General features: G+C 45.1%; 2 protein-coding genes across 3 annotated transcripts in view; one reads left to right on the top strand and one right to left on the bottom strand.

Moving 5' to 3' along the window:
• Positions 1-25,516, bottom strand: part of mia2 (MIA SH3 domain ER export factor 2) — an 83,101-nt gene that overhangs the window by 34,547 nt on the left and 23,038 nt on the right. For both annotated transcript variants that reach the window (XM_080750686.1, XM_080750685.1), the window contains exons 11-12: positions 4,447-4,578; positions 2,892-2,913 (exon numbers count right to left, since the gene is read on the bottom strand). In XM_080750686.1, the coding sequence (XP_080606812.1) occupies positions 2,892-2,913; positions 4,447-4,578 (154 nt within the window). The remainder of the gene's footprint in view (positions 1-2,891; positions 2,914-4,446; positions 4,579-25,516) is intronic.
• Positions 14,279-15,919, top strand: LOC308305430 (man(5)GlcNAc(2)-PP-dolichol translocation protein RFT1-like; the record flags this gene model as incomplete). Its single annotated transcript, XM_080750228.1, has 1 exon — positions 14,279-15,919. One exon carries the CDS (start codon positions 14,279-14,281, stop codon positions 15,917-15,919), a length of 1,641 nt encoding a protein of 546 aa, XP_080606354.1.

A 25,516-nucleotide genomic window follows, 5' to 3' on the forward strand; every position in this document is an offset into this window, starting at 1 on the left:
TCTCTCTACCTGAAACACATCACACATTACTGCTACCTTCAAGGCCATGTGCCTCTCTCTACCTGAAACACATCACATTACTGCTACCTTCAGGGCCATGTGTCTCTCTCTACCTGAAACACATCACATTACTGCTACCTTCAAGGCCATGTGCCTCTCTCTACCTGAAACACATCACATTACTGCTACCTTCAAGGCCATGTGTCTCTCTCTACCTGAAACACATCACACATTACTGCTACCTTCAAGGCCATGTGCCTCTCTCTACCTGAGAGATAAGTCACAAGCTATTAGTATCACTGCTAACTTCACCTCTCCTTACCTGGGAGATAAATCTCAAGCCATTAGTATTATTTAGTACATACATTAGTAGTTATTTAGTACATACATTAGTATTATTTAGTACATACATTAGTATTATTTAGTACATACATTAGTAGTTATTTAGTACATACATTAGTATTATTTAGTACATACATTAGTATTATTTAGTACATACATTAGTAGTTATTTAGTACATACATTAGTATTATTTAGTACATACATTAGTATTATTTAGTACATACATTAGTATTATTTAGTACATACATTAGTATTATTTAGTACATACATTAGTATTATTTAGTACATACATTAGTATTATTTAGTACATACATTAGTATTATTTAGTACATACATTAGTATTTTGAATCTTGCTACTTCTGCTATTTCATTATTTTATCCTGAAGTTAACAGTTTGGGATGTATGAGGTTTGCACCCAAAAGAGAGGATTTATTTAGTTTTACCAGGTTATGTGCTCTTATGTTCAATGTTCCACATTGGAATCCCCAATTCCCAAGGGGAAATAGTTAGGAAGAGACATCTTATATTTACATTTATATAATAGTTATGAAGAGACATCTTATATTTATATTTATATAATAGTTAGTAAGAGACATCTTATATTTATATTTATATAATAGTTAGTAAGAGAAGAGACATCTTATATTTATATTTATATAATAGTTAGTAAGAGAAGAGACATCTTATATTTATATTTATATAATAGTTAGGAAGAGACATCTTATATTTATATTTATATAATAGTTAGGAAGAGACATCTTATATTTATATTTATATAATAGTTAGTAAGAGAAGAGACATCTTATATTTATATTTATATAATAGTTAGGAAGAGAAGAGACATCTTATATTTATATTTATATAATAGTTAGGAAGAGACATCTTATATTTATATTTATATAATAGTTAGTAAGAGAAGAGACATCTTATATTTATATTTATATAATAGTTAGGAAGAGACATCTTATATTTATATTTATATAATAGTTAGTAAGAGAAGAGACATCTTATATTTATATTTATATAATAGTTAGTAAGAGACATCTTACATTTATATTTATATAATAGTTAGGAAGAGAAGAGACATCTTACATTTATATTTATATAATAGTTAGGAAGAGAAGAGACATCTTACATTTATATTTATATAATAGTTAGGAAGAGACATCTTATATTTATATTTATATAATAGTTAGTAAGAGAAGAGACATCTTATATTTATATTTACATAATAGTTAGTAAGAGACATCTTACATTTATATTTATATAATAGTTAGTAAGAGACATCTTACATTTATATTTATATAATAGTTAGTAAGAGACATCTTACATTTATATTTATATAATAGTTAGGAAGAGAAGAGACATCTTATATTTATATTTATAGAATAGTTAGTAAGAGACATCTTACATTTATATTTATATAATAGTTAGGAAGAGACATCTTACATTTATATTTATATAATAGTTAGTAAGAGACATCTTACATTTATATTTATATAATAGTTAGGAAGAGAAGAGACATCTTATATTTATATTTATAGAATAGTTAGTAAGAGACATCTTACATTTATATTTATATAATAGTTAGGAAGAGACATCTTACATTTATATTTATATAATAGTTAGTAAGAGACATCTTACATTTATATTTATATAATAGTTAGGAAGAGAAGAGACATCTTATATTTATATTTATATAATAGTTAGGAAGAGACATCTTATATTTATATTTATATAATAGTTAGTAAGAGAAGAGACATCTTATATTTATATTTACATAATAGTTAGTAAGAGACATCTTACATTTATATTTATATAATAGTTAGTAAGAGACATCTTACATTTATATTTATATAATAGTTAGTAAGAGACATCTTACATTTATATTTATATAATAGTTAGGAAGAGAAGAGACATCTTATATTTATATTTATATAATAGTTAGGAAGAGAAGAGACATCTTACATTTATATTTATATAATAGTTAGGAAGAGAAGAGACATCTTATATTTATATTTATATAATAGTTAGGAAGAGACATCTTATATTTATATTTATATAATAGTTAGGAAGAGAAGAGACATCTTATATTTATATTTATATAATAGTTAGGAAGAGACATCTTATATTTATATTTATATAATAGTTAGGAAGAGAAGAGACATCTTATATTTATATTTATATAATAGTTAGGAAGAGAAGAGACATCTTATATTTATATTTATATAATAGTTAGGAAGAGAAGAGACATCTTATATTTATATTTATATAATAGTTAGGAAGAGAAGAGACATCTTATATTTATATTTATATAATAGTTAGGAAGAGAAGAGACATCTTATATTTATATTTATATAATAGTTAGTAAGAGAAGAGACATCTTATATTTATATTTATATAATAGTTAGGAAGAAGACATCTTAGATTTACAAATGAAAACAACAATATTTAATATTTCTAAGCTTGCTCTTGGGTTTGTACCAGGAGGATAAATGATTGAACTAAAGGTCAGAGGTCAGTCAGTGAATGGCTAACGGTCACTTACTTCTATACATCCTGCTCTTGACCTGTGTGTGTGTGTGTGTGTGTGTGGGGGGGGGAGAGAGAGAGAGAATTAAACTGTTAGATCGGTCATAAACAATGACAAAGTATTGATTGGAGAAACAACAACAAAACTGTGGGAAAAGGCTATCTGTGTCTCTAGAGAAAAAACACAAAATACTATCAGATACTATTCAGATGTCCATTTAGACAACAACGCTTTATCGAGGGGTTGAAAATGCAACAAAGTGAAGGACCCCCAAAATTGTATGTATTTGACTGCGGAATGTTGTTCCAGGGTCCCCCCAGAAGCAAATATTTGAATAAAAAATGTTTAAGAAATGTACAGTATATAGCAGGGGTCTTCAACGTTTTCAGGCCTGGGACCCCTTAGTCGAGAGAAAGATGAAGCAGGGACCCCCCACAATCCATGGATACCATATAGTTTCATCGTTTGACAGCACAATCATCAGTGTATTTTGGATTCATGTAAATTTGGATTCATGTAAATTTTCTGTCCATTAATCTTTACGGTCTATGCGTGGCGTGAAGCTATGAGCTTGTAGATCTGCTATTTTTGAATAGCCAAAGTAAAAGATAATGGTTAAAGTGGTTCAAATCTAAAATGATACGATGCTTTAGTGGTTATAATGCTTGACACTAAGACCATGCACAACCTATCAGCCACTATGTGTGCATATACTGTATGTGCATGCGCACGTGTACATTAGGGTTGCAACGGTATGAGATTTTTTACACCGAAAATATAGTCTGTGTCAGCACCGCGGTTATCGGTAACACCGTTTCAACCACCATTGAGTGTCTTGTCGTCTTGTGAGCACTCAGTAGCAGCCAATGCTACCTCAAGCTACAACAACAACAACAACAACCATCCGACCATATTGAAAATGTAGCTTTGTAAAAAAGCAACAACACTGTTAGTGTTACAACAGCCCTGCATTTTCTTGTTTGGCTCATCGTTGTTTTTCCGCCTACTGCGCGCTGTGATATTATAAAGCCACAACTAGTCTACTGGAACGTGCCCTGCGAGTGGAGACGAGGCATCAGTCTGATGGGCTTTGCCTCCCCTGTGGATGATCCGTTGATTCTGAATCTGTTCTCGACACTCTCACTCAAGGAACAGCTCCCGCGATTGAGAACCGAATCCCATCGTTCATTTAAAAGAGCCGTTCAAAAGAGCAGAATCGTTCACGAACGTCACATCTCGACTGCGCTCCTCGGGGCGGAGCAGAGCAGCGGATACGTTTTATTTTTATTTAACAGTGTTATCGGTGTGCAAGTAAAGTACTCTGTGTTGTGCTCGCCCACCGTTAACACTGGTAACACCGAGTACCGTTGCAACCCTAGTGTACATACAGATCTATAGTATCGGTAGGTAAACAGCAGTAAGGTGACCAGTGTGTGTGTGTGTGTGTGTGTGTGTGTGTGTGTACATACAGAGCTGTAACAGCGACAGGTGAACATCATTAAGGTGACCAGTGTGTGTGTGTGTGTGTGTGTGTGTGTGTGTGTGTGTGTGTGTGTGTGTGTGTACATACAGAGCTATAGCAGCGACAGGTGAACATCATTAAGGTGACCAGGCCCACCAGGCTGGACACGATGACGGGTTCCCATGGCAACCCGTACACGTCCGGTCCCGGTCTGATGTCATCAGGCAGCGCCGACACCACCTGAGGGGGGGGTTGAACAGAAAATAATAATCTCTGATTAATCAAAAGCTCCCATAGAGTCAGTTTGTCCTGGGTTGGCTCCCATAGAGTCAGTTTGTCCTGGGTTGGCTCACATAGAGTCAGTTTGTCCTGGGTTGGCTCCCATAGAGTCAGTTTGTCCTGGGTTGGCTCCTATAGAGTCAGTTTGTCCTGGGTTGGCTCCCATAGAGTCAGTTTGTCCTGGGTTGGCTCCCATAGAGTCAGTTTGTCCTGGGTTGGCTCCCATAGAGTCAGTTTGTCCTGGGTTGGCTCCCATAGAGTCAGTTTGTCCTGGGTTGGCTGTCATAGAGTCAGTTTGTCCTGGGTTGGCTCCCATAGAGTCAGTTTGTCCTGGGTTGGCTCCTATAGAGTCAGTTTGTCCTGGGTTGGCTCCTATAGAGTCAGTTTGTCCTGGGTTGGCTCCCATAGAGTCAGTTTGTCCTGGGTTGGCTCCCATAGAGTCAGTTTGTCCTGGGTTGGCTCCTATAGAGTCAGTTTGTCCTGGGTTGGCTCCTATAGAGTCAGTTTGTCCTGGGTTGGCTCCCATAGAGTCAGTTTGTCCTGGGTTGGCTCCCATAGTGTCAGTTTGTCCTGGGTTGGCTCCCATAGAGTCAGTTTGTCCTGGGTTGGCTCCCATAGAGTCAGTTTGTCCTGGGTTGGCTCCCATAGAGTCAGTTTGTCCTGGGTTGGCTCCTATAGAGTCAGTTTGTCCTGGGTTGGCTCCCATAGAGTCAGTTTGTCCTGGGTTGGCTCCTATAGAGTCAGTTTGTCCTGGGTTGGCTCCCATAGAGTCAGTTTGTCCTGGGTTGGCTCCCATAGTGTCAGTTTGTCCTGGGTTGGCTCCTATAGAGTCAGTTTGTCCTGGGTTGGCTCCTATAGAGTCAGTTTGTCCTGGGTTGGCTCCCATAGAGTCAGTTTGTCCTGGGTTGGCTCCCATAGAGTCAGTTTGTCCTGGGTTGGCTCCTATAGAGTCAGTTTGTCCTGGGTTGGCTCCCATAGAGTCAGTTTGTCCTGGGTTGGCTCCCATAGTGTCAGTTTGTCCTGGGTTGGCTCCCATAGAGTCAGTTTGTCCTGGGTTGGCTCCCATAGAGTCAGTTTGTCCTGGGTTGGCTCCCATAGAGTCAGTTTGTCCTGGGTTGGCTCCCATAGAGTCAGTTTGTCCTGGGTTGGCTCCTATAGAGTCAGTTTGTCCTGGGTTGGCTCCCATAGAGTCAGTTTGTCCTGGGTTGGCTCCCATAGAGTCAGTTTGTCCTGGGTTGGCTCACATAGAGTCAGTTTGTCCTGGGTTGGCTCCCATAGAGTCAGTTTGTCCTGGGTTGGCTCCTATAGAGTCAGTTTGTCCTGGGTTGGCTCCCATAGAGTCAGTTTGTCCTGGGTTGGCTCCCATAGTGTCAGTTTGTCCTGGGTTGGCTCCTATAGAGTCAGTTTGTCCTGGGTTGGCTCCTATAGAGTCAGTTTGTCCTGGGTTGGCTCCCATAGAGTCAGTTTGTCCTGGGTTGGCTCCCATAGAGTCAGTTTGTCCTGGGTTGGCTCCCATAGAGTCAGTTTGTCCTGGGTTGGCTCCCATAGTGTCAGTTTGTCCTGGGTTGGCTCCCATAGAGTCAGTTTGTCCTGGGTTGGCTCCCATAGAGTCAGTTTGTCCTGGGTTGGCTCCTATAGAGTCAGTTTGTCCTGGGTTGGCTCCCATAGAGTCAGTTTGTCCTGGGTTGGCTCCCATAGAGTCAGTTTGTCCTGGGTTGGCTCCCATAGTGTCAGTTTGTCCTGGGTTGGCTCCCATAGAGTCAGTTTGTCCTGGGTTGGCTCCCATAGTGTCAGTTTGTCCTGGGTTGGCTCCTATAGAGTCAGTTTGTCCTGGGTTGGCTCCCATAGAGTCAGTTTGTCCTGGGTTGGCTCCTATAGAGTCAGTTTGTCCTGGGTTGGCTCCCATAGAGTCAGTTTGTCCTGGGTTGGCTCCCATAGTGTCAGTTTGTCCTGGGTTGGCTCCTATAGAGTCAGTTTGTCCTGGGTTGGCTCCCATAGAGTCAGTTTGTCCTGGGTTGGCTCCCATAGAGTCAGTTTGTCCTGGGTTGGCTCCCATAGAGTCAGTTTGTCCTGGGTTGGCTCCCATAGAGTCAGTTTGTCCTGGGTTGGCTCCCATAGTGTCAGTTTGTCCTGGGTTGGCTCCTATAGAGTCAGTTTGTCCTGGGTTGGCTCCCATAGAGTCAGTTTGTCCTGGGTTGGCTCCTATAGAGTCAGTTTGTCCTGGGTTGGCTCCCATAGAGTCAGTTTGTCCTGGGTTGGCTCCCATAGTGTCAGTTTGTCCTGGGTTGGCTCCTATAGAGTCAGTTTGTCCTGGGTTGGCTCCCATAGAGTCAGTTTGTCCTGGGTTGGCTCCCATAGAGTCAGTTTGTCCTGGGTTGGCTCCCATAGAGTCAGTTTGTCCTGGGTTGGCTCCCATAGAGTCAGTTTGTCCTGGGTTGGCTCCCATAGAGTCAGTTTGTCCTGGGTTGGCTCACATAGTGTCAGTTTGTCCTGGCTTGGCTCCCATAGAGTCAGTTTGTCCTGGCTTGGCTCCCATAGAGTCAGTTTGTCTCTAGTTCTGGGTGTCTGACACAGTGTCCTGCCAGCCTCATCCTCCTCTCTCTGACCTCATCGGTGACCCGTGGTAGGTCCCCATAGATCAGGGGTTTTCAAAGTGGGTGATTTATGTTCACTAGTACCCATTAAAAGTAGTTCAGACAAAAGCAGTCAGCGAGGAGTGTTGTGCTCTTTCTGCACTCTCACTTAAGTGACCATTTAGCTCTTTTATTGCACACTACACCTGTAAACCTGTGATGTGACAGTAAAGTCATGGTGGAATTATAGTAGTCATTCAAACTGCTGATCAAAGATACCTTCCCCCGGCAGGTAAATAAAACCTTGGGGCAGGTGAAGTTGGCTTTCAGGTTGCCCGACCGGGCAAGTGCTCATTTGAGAGGGGACGCAACTATAAATACAACAAGAGATATCTGTCTAAACACCTAAACATGGCCAGAGCGCTCTGTCTTCTGGTCTGAAATGTAAAATAAGAGCACCGTTTACCTAGAGTTCTGTGCTGTTTTTACTGTTGCTACACTTAAAAATATAAAACAAGTGTGAAACCATATACATATTCAATCATAGCTATGTAGGTATTTGGGATTTGGAGGTAAGACATTTTATCGCACAGCCCCTGAAAGTAAAGAAATACGTTTTGTAGCTGTAATTAAAATCTTGCCCTATCATCTTATAACGGACTAAATGTACTTTTCGGGCAAGTGGGCATGACCTTTGGGCAAGTAGAACATGACCTGTACTTGCCCGACGGGCAAGTGCCTCTGAGGCCTTAGTGTCAACCCCTGATATCGTCTTGTTTTGTCACTGTTCAGTGATAGACCAAGAGCGGGCATTGCACAACAGAAGTGTCAAAATGAGGAAATGATATTAGTAACTTACTTAGCAATGCCTGCAACAAAATCAGCCCTAATATTCCTTCACATTAGGGCTAAGGTTTAGGGAAGGGCTTTCAGGAGTTAACAAAAAGCTGATGTTACACATTCACCCACACAACCCAACACACACTAGCCTTGAAGCAAAACATACTGTAGATGTTTTTGTTTTATTTTGAAAGTAACAGCCATACTCGATAAAATACATCTGTGAGAGTTTTAATCCTAGACTAGAACAAACACCCATACTGACCTGTTTCTGTAAATGTGTTTGTATTTTGTATTTCTAATGTCCAACTGTTATATGTTGTTTTTGCAAAGTGTCCCAAAAACGAGTACAAAGGACCCAGGACCCTCATGTTCTTCATTAGTACATTGTATCTGAACTGTACTAAAACTATGAGAACTGATAATAAAGTATTCAATCCATCCATCCATCCATGAATCCATCATTCAATCAATCAATCAAATCAATCAATCCAGAGCCACAGATGGTCACAACAAACTGTACCAGCTGATACACATGTCACACCATCCATCACAACAAGAATACACTGACTTTAGTTTGAATAATATGTCCTAATCAGGAGAATATCTGATCTACAAGCTGCTCACACTCAGTCACAACAGCAAAGAAGACACATCAACCCAACCATCATCAGATGAGATCCAACATCCACTCTGTCTGTAGCAGATGATGAAACTCACTGAGTTGACACAGATGTCACCCACCATAAAATAGGACATTACAAATCATGACAATAAACTGACAAACCTACAGTGCTGACAATAACTGGCCTACAAGATAACAACGCGACGCCGTTATTTTGTAGGTCAGTTGTTGTCATAACTTGTACGTAAACAGACACACATAATATTATATTACCGAGGCTAACATGCTACATGCTAACAACAGACTGTGCCACATACATACTAGCCCTGAAACATGACGGTCTTTATCTCACGACCGTCATGGATCAGGTTCAACCTGGCGAGGAGCGGTTTAGACAATTTGCCAACGAACGTCTGCAAAGACGTTCAGAATAAAAAGTTACGTGCTTTCTGAAGGCTTACGGGTGTCCTAATATGGAACGCTACAGCAGAATCGCCCTTTGATTCCGTATTGTTTAATAAGAAGCATTTTAATAGGATCGGCAGCCTTTTTCTAAAACAGGTTTAAATGTATCAGAGTGCAGTAACACCTCACAACCGATGGGGTCGCGTCGTTGAAAGAGCCGAGAAAATGGCAACCGATCAGATTAAAATGCTTCTTATTAAACAATAAAGAAGATACGGCTAATTCTGCTGTAGCGTATCTTACTGTGACATCCGTGAGCCTTCAGTAAGCACTTTATTTTTAAAATCCAAACACTTGTGTACCCTTACGGGGCGAATGGACAAAACCGCTCTTCACCAGACTGAACTTCCCCCATGCCGCTCAGGGCTCCAGCCTCATACATACATCCAGGACTCTGTCCACCACGGAGCCGTAGAGAGAAGCCGCCGCCGCCCCGCTGAGGTCGGCCTCCGGCGGCAGGGTGGCCCCAGGTTCCTCCGTCATGTTCTCTGTACTGTTAGTTATTATTATTGTTTCATTTAAATGCTGTTTTAAGTTCTAACATTAAGGACCAGCCGGTATACTAGCAGAGCACACACACCGGCTCTCACAACAACACACACTCGTCACTACTGTAGAGGTGGGACGTTCGCGAACGAATTGAGTCTTTTGAACGGCTCTTTGAAATGAACGATAAGATTCTGTTCACAGTAGGGAGCCGTTCCTTTCTAATGAACAGTGGTGGGAAAAGTAGGCTACTCAATTTCTTTACCTAAGTTAAAAATATCAATACTGCAATCAAGTAGAAGTTTGGAATGTTAATATACTTTAGTAAAAGTAAAAAGAAGTATCAAAATGTACTTAAAGTACCAATATTAGAACCTGTTTCACAGGTTTTTCAATGAGTAAAATGTAGAAAAAGCATTTGAAAATAGCAGATCTACAAGTTCACAATGCGTCGCAACGCGACGCATTGTGAGCTTGTAGATCGGCTATGGCAGGTTTGTACATATTATGTCCGAAATAAATGTATAGGCCTATAGGGTTGAAGTTATTTGTAATTATTATAATCAAAATATACAAAGTAACTAGTAGAATGAGCCAGTCTTTTGAACGGCTCTTTGAAAGGAACGGATCCCAGAGATCCGGCTCACTTCAAAGAGCCATAAATCCCATCTCTACACTACTGGGAAGGAAAGCCCCTTGGTTCCTATTCACCGTTCAGCACTCATATCCGGTGTAAAGCCCGCCCTACTGTATCCGGTCATTTCCAAGAGCATACACGCAACACGGTCTGTTTCCGTATCCGCTCCGGACCGGATGTGCTGGCATTCACAGTGAAGTGATCCACCACGGATAGCGAGTGTTCCTACCATAGGAGACGCGTGACGTCTGAAGAGAGGGTCAAACCATGTTCATCGTTTACAGGGGGGGAGACGACTAAATGATGTGTGTCCAGAGTCACTCATGACGTACAAATCACCTTATGTGATATGTGAACAATACACATGGTATTTAGTGTTAGTCTGTGGGTGATAAGTTAGGAATGTGGTTGTTTTTAACTCCATAAAAACATTGCGTAATTGTACCGGCATCCTCCAGCCGGAGTGGTCCATTCCTAACGTCACCAATTGTAATTGATTGATTGATTGAAGGCTTTATTAGAAGTTTGCATAGGAAAATGTACAGATTCATGACGGTACAGTTCACTGGTACAAGGTCTACTAAAAGGAGATCCATGAAAAGACTAAGCTTATTTCAACAGGAAACCATTAAAGTATCTCATATAACATTGAATGACAGACAAATAGAACACAGTACTATGCAGTAGATATGTAAAGAAAAAAAGAAAACAGTAGGTCTATACAATCAGTAAGTACAGTATATACAATATATACAAGGAAGGGGCAGGTAACAGTAAGTCTAAACACTCAGTATGTACAGTATATACAAGGAAGGGGCAGGGAGGGTAGGGTTGGGCTAGGTTTTTACCAGTTGTGAACGGCTGCTGCCTGTAAGTGGTTTTTTAGGGCAATTTTAAAGGATGCTAGTGATCCACCCTCCTTTATGGCCTTCGGTAAGGCATTCCACATTTTTGTGGTGTAGCAGAAGAACGAGTTCGACCCTTTCTTTGAGTTGACTCTGGGTTGAACGTGATCTGTGGCACTGCCTCTGGTGTTGTAATTATGGACATCCTTAATGTTTTTAAAGTATTTTGACAGGTACTTGGGTATCATAGTGGTGTAGTGTATCTTGTACACCAGGCCCATTGCAAGTTGCTGTACTCTGTCATCTACTCTGAGCCACCCCACTCTTAACTGGTGAGTAGCGGTGAGGTGAGTCTGATTGGGAAGGTTAAGCAGGACCCTAATTAGTTTATTTTGGGCTGTTTGGAGTTTAGTTTTTAGGGCTTGTGGGGCGTCACGATACCATACGTGGACTCCATAGTCAAAGAGGGGCTGGATTATTGCACCAGCTATGGTCTTCAGTGTGTTGAAGTTGACCATTGGGGCGATCCTCTGTAGGAAACGAGTTCGTTGGTTGATTTTTTGTATTACTTTTGAAGTCATCTTTTCGCTGGAAAGATTAGCTTCAAGGATACATCCTAAGTAGGAGATTTCGTTTTTTCGTGTTATGACCTTGTCACCCACTTTGATTGTGAAGTTCTCTACCTTTTTGAGGTTATGATTTGATCCAAAGAGGATGGACTCGGTTTTGCCCAGGTGAATTGATAATTTGTTGTCGTTAAGCCATGTGCAGATCTTACTCAGTTCAGAGTTAAGTGTCTTTTCAACCTGCAAGTGGTCCTTGCCCGAGACTAGGAGAGCCGAGTCATCCGCGAACAGGAACAGGTTGCAGTCGCAAGCAGATGCCATGTCGTTCACGTATATTAGGAACAACAGAGGTCCCAGTATGCTACCTTGGGGAACTCCACAGCTTACTGGGAGGGGGGGGGACAGGGTACCGTTAATCTCCACCACCTGTTCCCTCCCCACCAGGTAAGATTGCATCCAGCTCACTGCTGCGCTGTCAAGACCGATGGCTTTTAGTTTCTCAATCAGAATAGCATGATCCACGGTGTCAAATGCCTTCTGGAGGTCCATCATGACCATGCCACTATACTTGCCCTGATCCGCTTCGCGTTTGATTTGGTCAGTCAAATAGAGAAGGCATGTGTCAGTGGAATGGGATTTTCTGAATCCAGATTGGAACTCGTAAATCAGATTATTCTCATCGAGATATCTTGCAATCTGTTCGTAGACTATTTTCTCCATGACTTTGGATATGGAGCTAAGAATGGAAACTGGGCGGTAGTTTCCAGGGTCTAGTTTGCTACCTTTTTTATGCAGGGGGGTTACTTTTGCTAGTTTGAAGTCCTGGGGGACATGACCCTGTTCGATGGAAAGGTTAATTATGTGGGTAATGATTGGAGCAATGGTGGCGGCTGAATCTCTGAGAAATCTAGCTGGGATTTTATCAAGGCCAGTGGCCTTGTGTTGAGGTAGGGCGCTCAATTTTTTAAACACTTCATCAGTTGTCACTGTGGAAAGTTTAAAGCTGTCTTTACTGACGCCCAGTTTTTTGTAGAATGTATTAACAAATTCTTCACCATACCGCCCAGATGGGGCGACCAGTCTTTTGACCAGTGAACGGGCTGTGGTGGTAAAGGTTTTGTTAAAATGGGTAGCCACTTCACCTTTGTCAGAAATGAGAGCGGCGTCCGTTTTGATGTTTATGTTGTGGCATATGGTTTTTGATTTTAAGCCTAATTGGTTGTTAAGCAACTTCCATAGGTCTCGTGGGTTGTTTTTGTATTCATCGATTTTGTCGTCGATGTAGTTTTTTTTGGCGGATCTAACTAGGGCGGTTGTCTGGTTTCTAAGTCTCTTGCATTGAGCAGTAAGATGCTCAATGTGTTTTTTGAGGTCATGGTTGAATTTTTTCTTGAGCTTTTTGCAGCACTTTCGTTTTTCATCGTATTTTTTGTCTCTGAGTCTAGCTGATTCTGCAATATCTGAGTTATACCATGGCTCTTGGCGGGCTTTAACCCTGGTGGTATTCAAGGGGGCCACGTCGTCTAGAGCATCGGTCAATTTGGTTTTAAAACCGCACCATGCTTCCTCGACATCTGTACACTGCAGCTCTGGGGAAAAGTCTACACCCGCTAGTTTGAGATTAAAAGCCTCACTGGAGTAGTTCTTCAGGCTTCTAAAACGCCACACTGGCAGAACGGAGCGCTTTTAAAGTGACCATAAAGATATTATTATGATGATGATAATAATAGTAATAATAAAAATCAAACCTCGGTTTGAAGTGAAGCGGTGAATTTTTATTCTATGTGTTCTAGAGCTATGAAATCTGTGTTCTAGATCTATACATTCTGTACTTTCTATGTGCTTTAGTTCTATATTTTTATGAATTCTGAATTCTGAATGATTTTGTCTGGAGGGCCAAAATGTCATGTGAAGCTTGACCAATCCTCAATTCTGCATGCACGGGACATGTACGGGACACACAAAGCCACTCCTTGGAAGCGGCTTTCACCGCTTCAATATAATAATAATAATAATAACTAGAAATACTGTTCCTACGAAACATTGTGGGCTCGCTGCTTCCTCGTTGGCTAAGCCGGGCCCTGCCTTTGTACTGTTGGCCAGTTTTTTGAGGAGAATAACCTTGACCTATAAAGTTTTGGTATAACATACTGGTCTCGTCTGTCACCGAGGCCAAACATTTCATGTGGGTGTTGTTGTTATCAGGTTGCACTTGTTGGTGGTGATGTCACCTAGAACGCTGCTCCTCATTGGCTAAGTGCGACCTGATATAAATAACAACAGGGCGACAGAGCCCCATATATACTATATATGGAGCTGACTGATTTGTGGGCGCCTGATGTCATGATGACACATTGAGGTTCTAAGACAACACACTTCATATTTGGGCGTAGGGAACTCATTGGGAACTCCTTTTATGGTCATGGCAACAGAAACGTGATGACGTGGCCGGAAGGTAATGCCGTCACGTCATTTATCAACTTATAGGTATCGACTATCCATTTAATTAGTTGCCAATGCGCCTTACAACGTGGCCGTTCCATTTCTAACGCCCGTTGACACACGTGTTAGATCCCTGATCCCGCGGACGGAAGGAAGGTTCCCGCGCGGGTCACGCCTTCACCATGAGCTCCCGGAACATTCTGAGGAATGCGTCCAAGTTGGCGTCCTACAACATCTCGCTGCAGGTGCTGTTCCGCGTGCTGACCTTCCTGGTGTCGGCCTTCACGCTGTGGCTGGTGTCCAGCGAGATGAAGGCGTGCTACAGCTCGCTGACGCTGCTCTACTCCACGCTGGTCTTCCTGTCCCGCGAGGCCTTCCGCCGGGCCTGCCTGTCGCGGGCCTCGGGCTCGGGCCACAACTGGCGGCAGGTGATCAACCTGCTGTGGTGTGTCCTGCTGCCCCTGGGCATCGGCTGGGCCGTGCTGCTGGGCCTGGCGTGGCTGTACCTCCTGGAGGCGCCCGCGGAGGCGCTGTCCCGCCAGCCCGTCCCGCACTACGGCCTGGCCGTGGTGCTCTTCGCCCTGGCTGCCGTGCTGGAGCTGCTGGCCGAGCCCTTCTGGCTCCTGGCCCAGGCGCACATGTTCGTCAGGCTCAAGGTGATCGCGGAGAGCCTGGCCATGATCGCCAAGTGCGTCCTGACCGTGCTGCTGGTGCTGTCGGCGCCCGACTGGGGCCTCCTCATCTTCGCCGCCGCTCAGTTCGTCTACTCGGGCTTCCTGGTGCTGTGCTACGGTGCCTACTTCCGCCGCTTCCTGGGCTCCGACGAGGCCGACCGCCGCTACTTCCCCGTGCGCGGCACCAGAGACCTGCTGCCCTGGAGCAACGAGCGCGAGCCTCTGATCGACCGCACCATGGCCCGCCTGACCTTCAGCTTCTTCTGCCAGTCCTTCCTCAAGCAGATCCTGGCGGAGGGCGAGCGCTACCTGACACTCACCAAGGTGCTGAGCCTGGACGACCAGGGCGCCTACCACACCATCACCAACCTGGGCTCCATGGTGGCGCGCATCGTCTTCCAGCCCGTCGGCGAGAACTTCTACGTGTTCTTCGCCAAGGCGCTGGAGAGGGGCCGCGACGCGCGCAGCCAGAAGCGCGAGGAGGTGGCCACGGCGGCCGAGGCCCTGGAGTGCCTGCTGAAGCTGATGCTGGTGATCGGGCTGACGGTCACGGTGTTCGGCTGGTCCTACTCGCAGCTGGCGCTGGACCTCTACGGCGGCGGCGAGCTGAGCGGCGGCGAGGGCCCCGTGCTGCTGCGCTGCTACAGCTTCTACGTGCTGCTGATCGCCGTCAACGGCGTGACCGAGTGCTTCGTGTTCGCCGCCATGAGCCACGGCGAGGTGGACCGCTACAACCCCGTGATGCTGGCGCTGTCGGGCAGCTTCCTGGTGCTCTCCTCGGCGCTGGCGTGGTGCGCGGGCAGCCTGGGCTTCGTGCTGGCCAACTGCCTCAACATGGGCCTGCGGGTGCTGTACGGCCTGGCGTACATCCGCCGCTACTTCCAGCAGAGCCAGTGGCGGCCGCTGCGCGGCCTGCGGCCCTCGCCGGCGCTGCTCATCGTGCTGGCGCTCAGCGCGGCGGTCACGGCGGCGTCGGAGAGCAGCCTCTGCTGCGCCGGCGGCTGGCTGCGGAGGCTGGCGCACCTGGGCGTGGGCGCCACCTGCCTGCTGATGGTGCTGCTCACCGTGCTCTGCACCGAGCACAAGCTCATCATCTTCGTCAGGACGCAGCTGCTGCCTCACAACGGAAGGAAGAAGAAACTGCTGTGATTGTGACGGCGTCGAGAGGTTCCGCGCTCTGAGAGGTCGGAAGGATCGCCAGCTTGGGGAGAGAAAGGTGTAATTGAAATGAGTGGCCGGGCGGGGATTTTCCTTTCGGCTCAACGCTTCGGACCTGTGGTTCTCAGAAATGATGTCCGGGGGGGTCCCTGAGGAGGAGGGAGGGGTCCCAGCCAAATGGTAAATGGTGCATTTAAATAGTGCCTTTATCCAAGGCGCTTTACGGAGATTGTGCATTACATTCGCACACATTCATACACCGTCACCGATGTCAGAGGAAACCAACCTGCTCATCAGGAGCAGTTAGGGGTTCAGAGTCTTGCTCAAGGACTCTTCCACACTAACTCTGGGGGAGCCCGGGATCGAACTGGGAACCCTCCATGTTCTAATGACGGTTTCTCTAGACGGTTCCTCTACCCCTGAGCCATGCCTGAGGGTCCTTGGAATTTAAAAGTGTGATGCACCTGACTGTTACCAATGTGAATACAAAGCAGTGACACCACTCACTCTCTCTCTCTCTCTCTTACACATCGGAGCAGTTTGAAAGCCACACCAAAGGCAAACACCTGGATCTGGAGCAAACAGGAATGTCCACGACACACACACACACACACACACACACACACACACACACACACACACACACACACACACACACACACACACACACACACACACCCTTTCACACGGCTGTCAACCGGACCCTATCATTATCATCAACACGTATTCTTTTCAAATCTCTTATTTCCACAAAACTAAATGAGCAACTTTTCATGGAGGATGCGATGTTGTTGCTTATAATAAGGTGTGTCCTGTTTATAATAAAACAATCGTGTTAAAACCTAGACTAGAACACAGCAAATGCGGACGGCAATTGCACTCTGATCAGTAATATCCAGCCAATATCTATACTCACCACATCAGCTTCATTGACATCCATTTGAAACCAGGGGAGGAAATCTTTTATCTATCGGTCAGATTCACGTTCCATGACGTGCGATCCGTGGTACAGTAAATGACGTACAGTACCTGCTGGCTCTGCTCTGGGTCTGACTGAGGAATGTTGAATGACGTTGGAGTGAATACCAGAGCTGACTGACAGCTGGGAGCTGGGAGGGGCAGCATGCCAGAGTGACAGCCACAAAGACACTCCCACTTCCATGTCTTAAAGCATACATGGGCAACTGGCGGCCCGGGGGCCACATGCGGCCCCCACCTTCACTTAATGCGGCCCACTGGTTAATACCAGAATACTGATATATTATTGATTTCAGCTGTTACAATTACAACCATGACCTGCTTTAATTCCGTCAGTCTATATTAGTAGCTTAATGACTAGTGTAGTAGTATTAAAATTTATATTTTTTTTATATCCATTGTTTTTGTATTTAGGTTCATAAAGTTAACATTAGTATATTACTAAATGCGTTTGAAATTAAATCAAAATGTTACATTTCAGGATTCCACTTAAAAAAATAACAAAAATGTATTCCGGATTCCAATTCAAAAGAAGCAAAAATAGCCGATCCACAAGCTCAAAACGCATCGCAGCGCGATGCGTTTTGAGCTTGTAGATCTGCTATTTTTGCTTCTTTTGTATGAGATACTTAGAATGACAAAGTAGGACGTAGCAACATGCATTGTGGCCCCCTGGAGTGAAGGTGGAAATATAGTGGCCCTCACCATCATCAAAGTTGCCCACCCCTGTCTTAAAGGAATCAGTTCTCTTAACCTTTTCTGTATCAGGCCGTCAGCCCTGTGAATAACTGTTTTCACCCCTTTACAGCACATTACATTTACTGTATGTCACATCACGGTTACGCAAATACTGTATGTGTAAATATTTCTGCCTAAGATCACGATACATACAGTATATATCCGTTTCCATTAGGACAGATATGTACTGTATAACCTTATACAGTATAGAGGGTATGCACGTCCACTGGGACCCGTCCCCCCTAATCTAGACTGAGTGGCAAAACATTGAGCAGCATGGAGCATTGGAGTTTGGATGTGTTAGTTGCAAATCACTCAACGGCCCTGCATACCACCTGTTTCTAAATTGCACATAATGCAGGAGGCAGCAGGATGTTGTGTTGTTGAAAACGAGTGCTTCCAAACTCTGACACTTGGAAAAATTAAAACCTGCACAGAATGTCTTGACACTAAGTAGCTCATAACATGCCTATGGTGGATTTTTATGAAACAAAAACTTTGCAGATAGAACGAGGATAATTCAAGCTTTCAGTACAGCCGCAATGTTGGTGAGTTAACTTTGTTTAATACAATCAGATAGGACTTTTCTGTTTGGATGTATGGGCTGTCAATGGCAGAAATGAGTTTTTTGCCACTCAGTAGGTGTGTTCCCACATAAGTTCCAGCAACAGTGATGTCACGTGCATACCCTCTATACTTGACATTTAACCACTTGAAACCCCAGCATTCATTCCTATTCTGGGAATTTAAAACAACAAGCGTTGTGAGCTTGTAGATCTGCTGCTTTTGGTCAACATTTTGGTCAGATATTTGGGGAAGAACGCATGGGTTCTGTTCCATTACGTACAGAGGGAGGGCTTATGTATTCTGTGGCTCACAGAAATGTCCTTTGGATGCTTTTTAATTCAAATCAGGCACGGGTAAATCACCTGACATATGGTGGTTTCCCTGTATTACTGCGTTGACTCTGTAGCCCAATCAGTGACCAACATTTCTGGCAACGTCATCATTAACAGCCAATGAGGGACCAGCATTCCTGGTGATAAGAGTGGTGAGCGCACCTCATGGCGCGCTCTGCTGGTGCACAAGTAGGCCGAGCAGTTTGAGACTGGGACCACAACACCCTGTCCTAGATTTATGTGTGGCTTATATAGTGTTTGAAAGCAGGACTTTTTTTTTTTTTTTTTTTTTTTTTTTACTGTTAATTTATTTCATCATTCGTCATTTAGGCAATTTCAGGAGGGACGACCATTAGGTTGAATGGGCTTTATTGACAAGAATGAAGCATACAAGCAGCAATATAGCACATAGAGATAAGCAGCAAATACAGCAGCAACTAATGACATGAGCAGCAGATAGCATAATGAAATAAGCAGCAAGCATGGATAAATGCAGCACTATCTAAACTTCAAGCGGAACCTAGGAGTGGCATATGGATTCTACCATCGGATCAGTGTACCGCGGGTCACGATATATATAACGTTATATCGTGAATTAAGCTCTCCGTGGACACATGATCCGATACCCCCAGCGGGGATAAGCATAATCCATTGAGGTGGACGCTGGGGATGGCGGTGGGGCAGCGTTGAGCTTAGCAACTGACTATAGCTGTGCAGCTAGGTCTAATGTACTCTGGGTAAAGGGGGGGGCTGAGGCCGCTGGCCCCCGCCCCCCCGGCGCGCTGTCAACCCTTAGCTCGCCCCTCCTGAACTAGCTACGTCATGACTTCCTGCGCTCAATTTCAGGAGGGACGACCATTAGGTTGAATGGGCTTTATTGACAAGAATGAAGCATACAAGCAGCAATATAGCACATAGAGATAAGCAGCAAATACAGCAGCAACTAATGACATGAGCAGCAGATAGCATAATGAAATAAGCAGCAAGCATGGATAAATGCAGCACTATCTAAACTTCAAGCGGAACCTAGGAGTGGCATATGGATTCTACCATCGGATCAGTGTACCGCGGGTCACGATATATATAACGTTATATCGTGAATTAAGCTCTCCGTGGACACATGATCCGATACCCCCAAAGAAAGGACCCACGCGGGTCCCCCCCCAAAACACGCAATGCTTTAGAATCCATAAGGCTCCTAATCATCGGTGAGGATGATTTGTTTCCGCGGGCCTAACAGCTTGGACACTGCTGTGACCAGAAGCGCATATAACTAAACTAACCTATCTAAGCATACAAAAACATTGCGCCCAGCACCCAGAATACTTTATTAATTTATATACATTTAAAAAAAAATTATTTTTTATTTTTATGCATTTTATATATATTTTTTTTAACATGATCTATGCAGCTCTTTTTAATATTCTACCACCCCCGACCACCTTGCTTTGCTAGGGAAGAAAACCTCCCACAGTATACATGGCTCCGCCTGAAGCGCCCTGATTACTCTCAGCTTGACGCAATCAGTCTTTAATCGACCGCTGGTTCGGTCACTCCAGCGTCGCCTGGCTGCTCATGAGCCTCTGAGCTTGGAGAATCTCTGGCCTGCTGAACCTTCCTTTTTTTTTTCTTTTCTCTTTCCTTTTTTAGCAGCTTGCCTAAAGCCAACCAATGATAAGAGAGGTACTTCTAGCGATGCTATAGTGGACAGAGCAACTAGATATAACACTAATTAAAGACCTGTGAAGCGCAGAGAGCAGCACGTAAACATGCAACCTATCAGGGGCGGGTGCCCCGATTAAACGCAGCAGCAGCAGCAATTGAGCACGCAACCTATCAGGGGCGCATGCCCCTGGTAAACGCAGCAGAAGCAGCATAGTGAAACCCTATGGAACAACCCTGCTAATAGTGCCTGCAGCACTATTAGCATCAGCAGCAGAAGGGTTAACTGAAGCGCGTCCAACTCCAGCTTGGAGCCATCACGCTTCGGTCAGTCCTGTGTTGTGTGTGCTTGATAGCTGGGCGTGCAGGATCTTGAGTTAGCTGAGGGCACCAGAAGTGCTGGTGGTGTGGCTGCTCCGATCCGGAGAGAATGCAAAGTGAAGAGGGGCGGGCCGCAAATCTGGCAGCTCTCTCCGGGGGTTGTGTGACGAGGACGTCGGGCAGACAGCCCGGTGTTCAGCATGGACATGGAAGGACAGAAGGGAGAGTTAGTTCTGCGACTGACACTGGTGTACCTTCCCTGATTTAACTGCGAGCTGCAATCTTCAGAGGCCATGTGCTAGTCACATCTTAAGCCTGGCCTTGGTGACCGCATGTGCTTGCTGCAGAAAATACAATCTTAGCTTTAGCTGACCATAACAATGAAACCACGCCTAGGGTCGCTGACTTTAGGATCACCGAGACATTTTCACAGCCCACAGAGCGCTCTGCTGCAGAGTCTGCTGCTGCACATATAAGAATCTCCACGAGATACACGTCTTGACCTTTAAAGGCAAGCTATGCAAGCCTAGAGAGCGGCTAAAGCCCAACATTCAGTACAAGTAAGTCGCTGCTATGTAACTATGGTTGCCTATTATTAGCACGCTTAGAGAGCGGCTGAACGCTCACAGAATCGAACAAGCAAATGCGTTGCTATTTACCTGCTAGAGTGTGGCTCTTCAGTGCATCTGGGAAAGCTGCAGCTGGCGAGAGGAATGGAGTTCCCACCGCTGGTGCTGAAACTGCAGCTTCCCATGTTCCCTTGCGACCTGGCGGTGGCGACGACGGTCACAGCCTGACAGCGCCCCCGGAAGATGGGCCGGCACCACAGGCTTCCAGCACGACGCAGCGCTGGTTCATGCTCATGGTAGCAGCAGTAATAGCATTAACTGATGCTGTAGCGGGTGGGCGGGCAGCCGGACGGGAGGGCCGATAGGCAGGTGGGAAGGCAGGCAGGCGGGAAGGCAGGCAGGCGGGCTGGCGGTAGGCCACTTCCGTCTGCTGAATATGACGCGTGCGTGCAGGCAGGCAGGCGGGCGGGAGGGCAGGCAGTGCAGGCGGGCGTGCAGGCGGGCGGGCAGGCAGGCAGGCGGGCGGGCGGGCAGGCAGGCGGGCGGGCAGGCGGTAGGCCACTTCCGTCTGCTGAATATGACGCGTGCAGGCAGGCAGGCGGGCGGGAGGGCAGGCAGTGCAGGCGGGCAGGCGGGCAGGCAGTGCAGGCGGGCAGGCAGGCAGGCGGGCAGCAGGCGGGCGGGCGGGCAGGCTGGCAGCTCATGGTAGCGGCAGAAGTAGCGGAAGCTGTAGTAGCAATGCCCTCTCCAGTGCTAACCGACTCCTGACTGGTCTCATGGAATTATACAGTAGTGGACAAAACTATAAAGATAAACATGTTAGCAGAAAACACTCAGCCGCTGCAGCGCGACGCTGCAATGATATGCAGCGGCTCCAGCAAGAAGCTGAAAGGACAAACATGATGTTAGCAGCAGCATGTAGCAGCCGTGGCCCGAAGCTATAAAGAAAAACGCGATTTAGTGGAACATGTAGCAGCTTTAGCATAAAGCTGCAATGCTAACCTAATGCCGTGGCAGGGGGCATGCCGCAGCTCCGGCCTGGAGCTGTAATGATAAATATGTTAGCAGAAAACCTCAGCAGCTGCAGCGCCATGCTGCTATGGCGACCTGCTGTAGTAGCAGCTATGCAGCAGCTCCAGCACGAGCTGAAAGGATAGAAATTATGTTAGCAGTTAGACATGCAGCAGCCGCAGCAAGAAGCTATAAAGTAAAACACGATTAGTGGAACATGTAGCCGCTTTAGCATAAAGCTGCCATGATAACCTGATGACGTAGCCGTGGGCCTGCAGCCACTCCGGCCTGGAGCTGAAATAATAAACAGGAAGTTAGCAACCAACAAGTATTAGCTTTAGCATGAGCTGTAAGAAAACATGATGCAGCATTTTTACAAGCATCAGCCTTAGCTGTAATTATTAGCAGTTATGCTAGCACGCAGCCGCAGGTTGAGTGGAGCTAACAATAGCTGAAACTATAGGAGACATTATAGTATCTGACTGAAGCAGCGGCAACAAGAACCACTAGCACCATAATGTGACCATTTTAGCCTCCAAAATAGCAGCACAACGGATAAGGAGAAATCCTGGATGTGAACATGATGTTACAACAATCATGTAGCAGCTTAAGCATGAGCTGAAAACCAGCACTGAAGCCAAGTGCAGCGGCTACGGAAACACCACTAGGACATACAAAGTGCTATGTGACCCAATACTATATCAGACGAAACCACGGAGACATGACAGTATCCCACTGCGGCAGCTGCAACAATTTGCCTATTTGCATAGCATTTAATATAGCAGAACACAACTGACAACTTAGAATTTATCGAACCCTAACCAAAAGCTTGCGGTGCGAGGAAAGCTGATGAGCTGCAGCTGATGGATGCTGAAACTGAAAGAGAATGTTTAGCTGGAGCTACCGAGCATTTAGAGAAGACTACGATTCCCTGCATGCACTAGCGAGTTCAACTGGTGACGTCAGGACAGACAGGCACGACTTGCGTTAGCGGAAGCAAAACATTGTTTGCATGTAAACTGTGGCACCTAGCTTGCGGGTTTTCCTCCTCCCAGGAGCCCACGCAGACAGACATCCTTTATAGGCTTCTCAAAGAGAGGCGATTACTGTTTTTAATAATTCATCCCGCAAGGGCTTCTACGCCACGGTAACTGGCAACAGCCCTACTGTGGTCCAAGAAGCGACAGAAACCATTTATTAGCTGCTATGGTATAGCAACTAGCACCTCATAAGCAGCAGCTGTTAAGACGGCCAGACAGTGCAAAAGAGGAAAACATACACATAACCCGAGGCGAGGCAGAAGCAGTATAGGTCCCATACTAACTAGATTAAGCACGCTGCGAGCGAAGCTTGAATCGAATGCTTCCTCCTGGCCTGACGTGACTAGTAGTTCATACGACTCTTGCTACTAACACAACGCCGAGGCTTAGCATGGTAGAGAACTACATTTCCCACACGCAGCGCTTAGTATTCGCTGCCGAGCGTAAACCTCCTCCATGAAGACGTAAAACTCTGCTAGGTAGATGCCGCATACTGACACGCGCAACTTACATACATTATTTCTCCTGACATGCGTCTTTACTGTTTATAGAGGCAACGTTTCAGACAGGGCCATACTTGTGCCTAAAACATGGCTGGCAAGCTGTTTTACCAGCTAACAGCTATCCTTCCAGAAGTTAAAGCTAGCCCGCTAACAACAAGCAAAAGCTAGCCCCTGGCTGACTGAAAGGAAGTAGCAGCAGTAGCAGATACGGCTAGCGCCTGTCGACAAACACATACCCCTGATTGCGATAAGCACAAGCAACAGAGTTTACCTTAGCGAACGGTCGCAAGCAAGCCAAGCACAATGAAGTTATTTTAGCATGGGACAGTAGCCACAACTACTCCCATCTCGATCTGTAGTATGCAAAATCAGCTGGAATGAGCACCATTACCTTGATGAAGCAGTAGATAGAGTAGACCCAGTAGTTAGAGTAGACCTCAGCCGTGTTTACCACAACAACAAACCCAACTTTTATGCCATAAGCCTTGCCTTGAACCCAGCCTGGACAGCAGCTAAAAAAGTGGTTTAGCAATAGTGAGCAGCACTGAAACAACCGGTAACCTTTCCGTGAGTGGCAGCAGCAGCAGCCTGCAGGCAGCGTTGAGCTTAGCAACTGACTATAGCTGTGCAGCTAGGTCTAATGTACTCTGGGTAAAGGGGGGGGCTGAGGCCGCTGGCCCCCGCCCCCCCGGCGCGCTGTCAACCCTTAGCTCGCCCCTCCTGAACTAGCTACGTCATGACTTCCTGCGCTCAATTTAGTCATTATTATGCCAATTCCCACGTGATTAGTAGCACCGATCTCTAAATCACACGTAAACCAGGAAATCTCATACCAGCATCAGGAAAGCATCTGTTATCTTGATTGTAGCTACAGTATTTATATTGTCTGAGACAAATTTGTCTCTGTTCGAGGGGAAACCTCATGTCCAAAACTCTCTCTTTTCAGGATTCAAATGAAAAAGTAGCAAAAGTAGCAGATCTACAAGCTCAGAACGTGTGGATCGGATACTTTTCATGCTTTTGTGTGACGCTGTAGTATGCTATGATCAACTAGAGGTGTTAATTTATGACAAATCACACCCAGAGCTATATTTTCGTCCATGTCTTAACCCTTATCCATAAACTTCTTTTAATTTTTATATTTTACTATTTTGAAAAACATCTTAAAATACTTCAGATAGCAGATCTAAATCGACACATTGTGAGCTTGTAGATCAGCTATTTGAACTATTTAAAACAAGTTTTTCAAAATAGTAAAAGATTGCAAAAGAGTTCAGGGATAAGGGGTAAGGCATGGAAAACAGAGCCCTGCCAGTGTGAGGTGAGCGCTGCTATTCATGAGTTAGTTTCATTACTAAGCTCGGCCCATGTGGGATGGGGTACATACGTACGTACAGAGCAGTACAAGATTAGCGTCACGCTTTGATCTCGCCGCAAAGCAAGCAGAAGTTGCGTCGCTGGAGTCTGGTGACATTCCTAACAACAGTCTGCTGCTCTTCAGCCTCGTCCACATCCATTGTAACCGAGGAGTTTTCACTACTTTACTCGCTAAGTAGACTAAATCACGTTCCTCCCCCCCCCCCCCCCCCCCCTTTAACGCATTCACAGGCCTCTCCAAGTTAGGCAACATTATTATTTCACGTAATTGGCTCAATTAATGTTTAATGTAAGAAAATTTACTTTATTGACTTTACAATTATTGACTTTATGGAATTGACTTAAATTAACTTGGAGAGGCCCGTGAATGCGTTAAAAGGGTGAAAATACATGATTTAGTCTGCTTACCAGCAAGTGAAAACACCTTGGTTACAATGGAGGTGGACGAGGCTGAAGAGCAGCAGGAATATCACCAGACTCCGGTAGGTAC

This window comes from Nannobrachium achirus, assembly GCF_963921795.1.
Source record: "Nannobrachium achirus genome assembly, chromosome: 20".
Taxonomy (NCBI): domain Eukaryota; kingdom Metazoa; phylum Chordata; class Actinopteri; order Myctophiformes; family Myctophidae; genus Nannobrachium; species Nannobrachium achirus.